The 2558-nt window shown below is 32.9% G+C and overlaps 1 protein-coding gene across 1 annotated transcript; it reads left to right on the top strand.

Annotated features, from left to right (window-relative positions):
* On the top strand, positions 1-556 carry LOC109586243 (uncharacterized). Its single transcript, XM_020002421.1, has 2 exons — positions 1-289; positions 499-556. The coding sequence occupies exons 1-2, from the start codon at positions 1-3 to the stop codon at positions 531-533; spliced, it is 324 nt and encodes a 107-aa protein (XP_019857980.1). The 3' UTR covers positions 534-556.
* Positions 557-2558: the final 2002 nt, after the last annotated feature.

Below are 2558 nucleotides of genomic sequence, written 5' to 3'. Positions count from 1 at the left end.
ATGGGAAAATCATCTCAACTCTTGTTGTCTCTTAAGAAGCGTCATAATCCAGTCTCCTCCAGTACTATTGGTCGTTGGATAAAATCTCTTCTGACTGATGCTGGTGTTAACACCTCTATTTTTGGTGCTCACTCCACAAGAGCTGCCTCCAGTTCAGCAGCCAAGAAGGCAGGAGTACCTCTTATTGATATAATGAAAGCAGCTGGATGGTCTAGATCCTCCACCTTTGAACGGTTTTATTACAAACCTATCTTATCTCCTCAGGTTGGAGACATTTTGCTTTCATCAGGTGGGTGAATGTGTTCTTTAAACAAAATACATATGTCATATATGAAACCTTGCCATGATGTGGAATTGAAAATCTCACAAGCATATGTAATATGTGATGTGAGATTGGAATTCCACAAGTAGCAAGGTTTCATATATGACAACCCACCCAAACTTACTTACCCTCCCTTAGAGTAAATCACATTCACTATTTCTTTTATTATTACATAGAGGTCCCCTCTAATGATGACCTTGGCAGTTCGTAACTGTATGACAAATTTCTTGGTCTAAGGGCGTTCCTGGCTGTTTGTCATTGGACTATTACTAGTACTACTATTATTATTATTACTATTATTATTATTACTACTATCTTATTCGTGAGAATTATCTAAAAAGCTAACTCTAACTGTTCTTTTTGCTATTGGTCTTTCCATATTATTATTTTGATCATTATTGGCATACCTGTTTACATTGGGTATTTGTGCTATCTTATTGTTAGAAGTTTTGTTAATCATGTTCAAAACATTGATATTGTGGTTTATGAAAGTCAATACTCTTCATAAATGGTTTCACTTACATCTCGCAAACTTAAGGCCAACGTGGTCTATCACGTGAGCTGAGTTATATTACAAAAAAAAAAAAAAATTTATCGTTAAAATTTTGCTATAATTTACAATATTTTGAGCAAATATGGGCCAAATACATATGTCATATATGAAACCTTGCCACTTGTGGAATTCCAATCTCACATCACATATTACATATGCTTGTGAGATTTTCAATTTGACTGGTTGCTGATTGGCAACCAGTCAATCATAACATAGATATTCTCTAACATCTATGATCATAACCACTGCTAGTATACCCACTGCTATAGTATAATATATATAATATCATTAGTAGAATTAAACATCTTTTTCAATATTTACACTAAATAGCAATCACTTTTAAGTTTGTAATCTGAGCTCAGATAGTGAAAGTTGCTAGGAAGTAGTAAAAACAACTTTTTAGTTGAATGTTACTGTTTACATATTGCTCGATAAACAGACTGTTTTTATTGCTAAATGAAAACAGGAGCAATTGCATAACCTCCTGATTCGTAGTTATGCTTCCAAACTAAACATGTTTTGTATGCAATAGATACTGAAACGTTAATCAAATTTATTATTCATTAATCATAAATTATTATTGCCACTATAATAATAAATGTTATTTTGACTCATGCAGTTAGATTTAGCTTGAGCTAGCCTATTATGATAGCAAATCTTCAGACTTGAATTTGAAGAAAGATATCACAATTATCATGGTTGTGACACTCAGTGTCATGACTTTAGCCACCCCATCACAAGAACATTATTGCATCAAAGGCACACTTCTGAAACATAAGGGATTGTTATATCTAGTTTAGAAGATAGTGAAATTTCATGCATCATAAATTTAACTACAGTTTTTTATTTTTTGTGTGAAAGTTTATGATTGTGGAAATAGAAAGCAAATCTCAGCAAGTAAATTTTTTATTACTATGTTACATAAACAAAACCAAGTTAAAATTTTGCTTTCTTAACAGTGTTGTTATAGTTTCTGAATCCTGCTGTTTAGTTAGACTTATAAATTCATTCAATGTCTAGCTAAGATATATTGTTTCTTGTAGTATGGAAGAGGCCTCATATTGGTCAGTGCAACAAACTAGAATAATAGAAGAAAATGAATATGAACTAGCTCAATATACTAAAGAAGAGATAAGGCCTTGTGCTCATGTAACCAAAAGCAAATTGTCACATCATTCACCATGGAGCATATACCAGTTAGTATACAAATAGCATTGTTGTGTGTCATGCTATTACTCTTGGCAATTATCATCATGACTGGACTGATTTGGACTGTGCTAGATACCAACATTGCTACTTGTATTGAGTATAATGCCAACAGTTCTCAATTTATCCTGCAGGCAAATGGTCAGCAGCAGTTTCCTAGCTTTACTAAATGGGCAGATGATAATATCGTTACTGGTGTCACCCAAGTACTTCAAAATTCCTCATCCTCATTTTCTGATGATAATAATTTCAATAAAAAACAATACACTAGTAGTGCTGAGTCTTATCACTCAAGTGAGCAGCTTAATGCAAGAAACTGCTTACAAAGTTAATTTCATTGGAAATATTAGCAAAGAGGAAAAAATGTTTAATGAGAACAATACAATACTGTTGAAGAACTCCATAGAAACAGTATAGGCAACTCAATGGCACAGCTTAATGATATCATTGACATTCTCTCTAATATACAAGACAGGA

This window comes from Amphimedon queenslandica, unplaced genomic scaffold (genome assembly GCF_000090795.2).
Source record: "Amphimedon queenslandica unplaced genomic scaffold, v1.1 AMPQUscaffold_12916, whole genome shotgun sequence".
NCBI classification, from domain to species: Eukaryota; Metazoa; Porifera; class Demospongiae; order Haplosclerida; family Niphatidae; genus Amphimedon; species Amphimedon queenslandica.
This window is presented reverse-complemented; position numbering and strand designations above follow the sequence as displayed.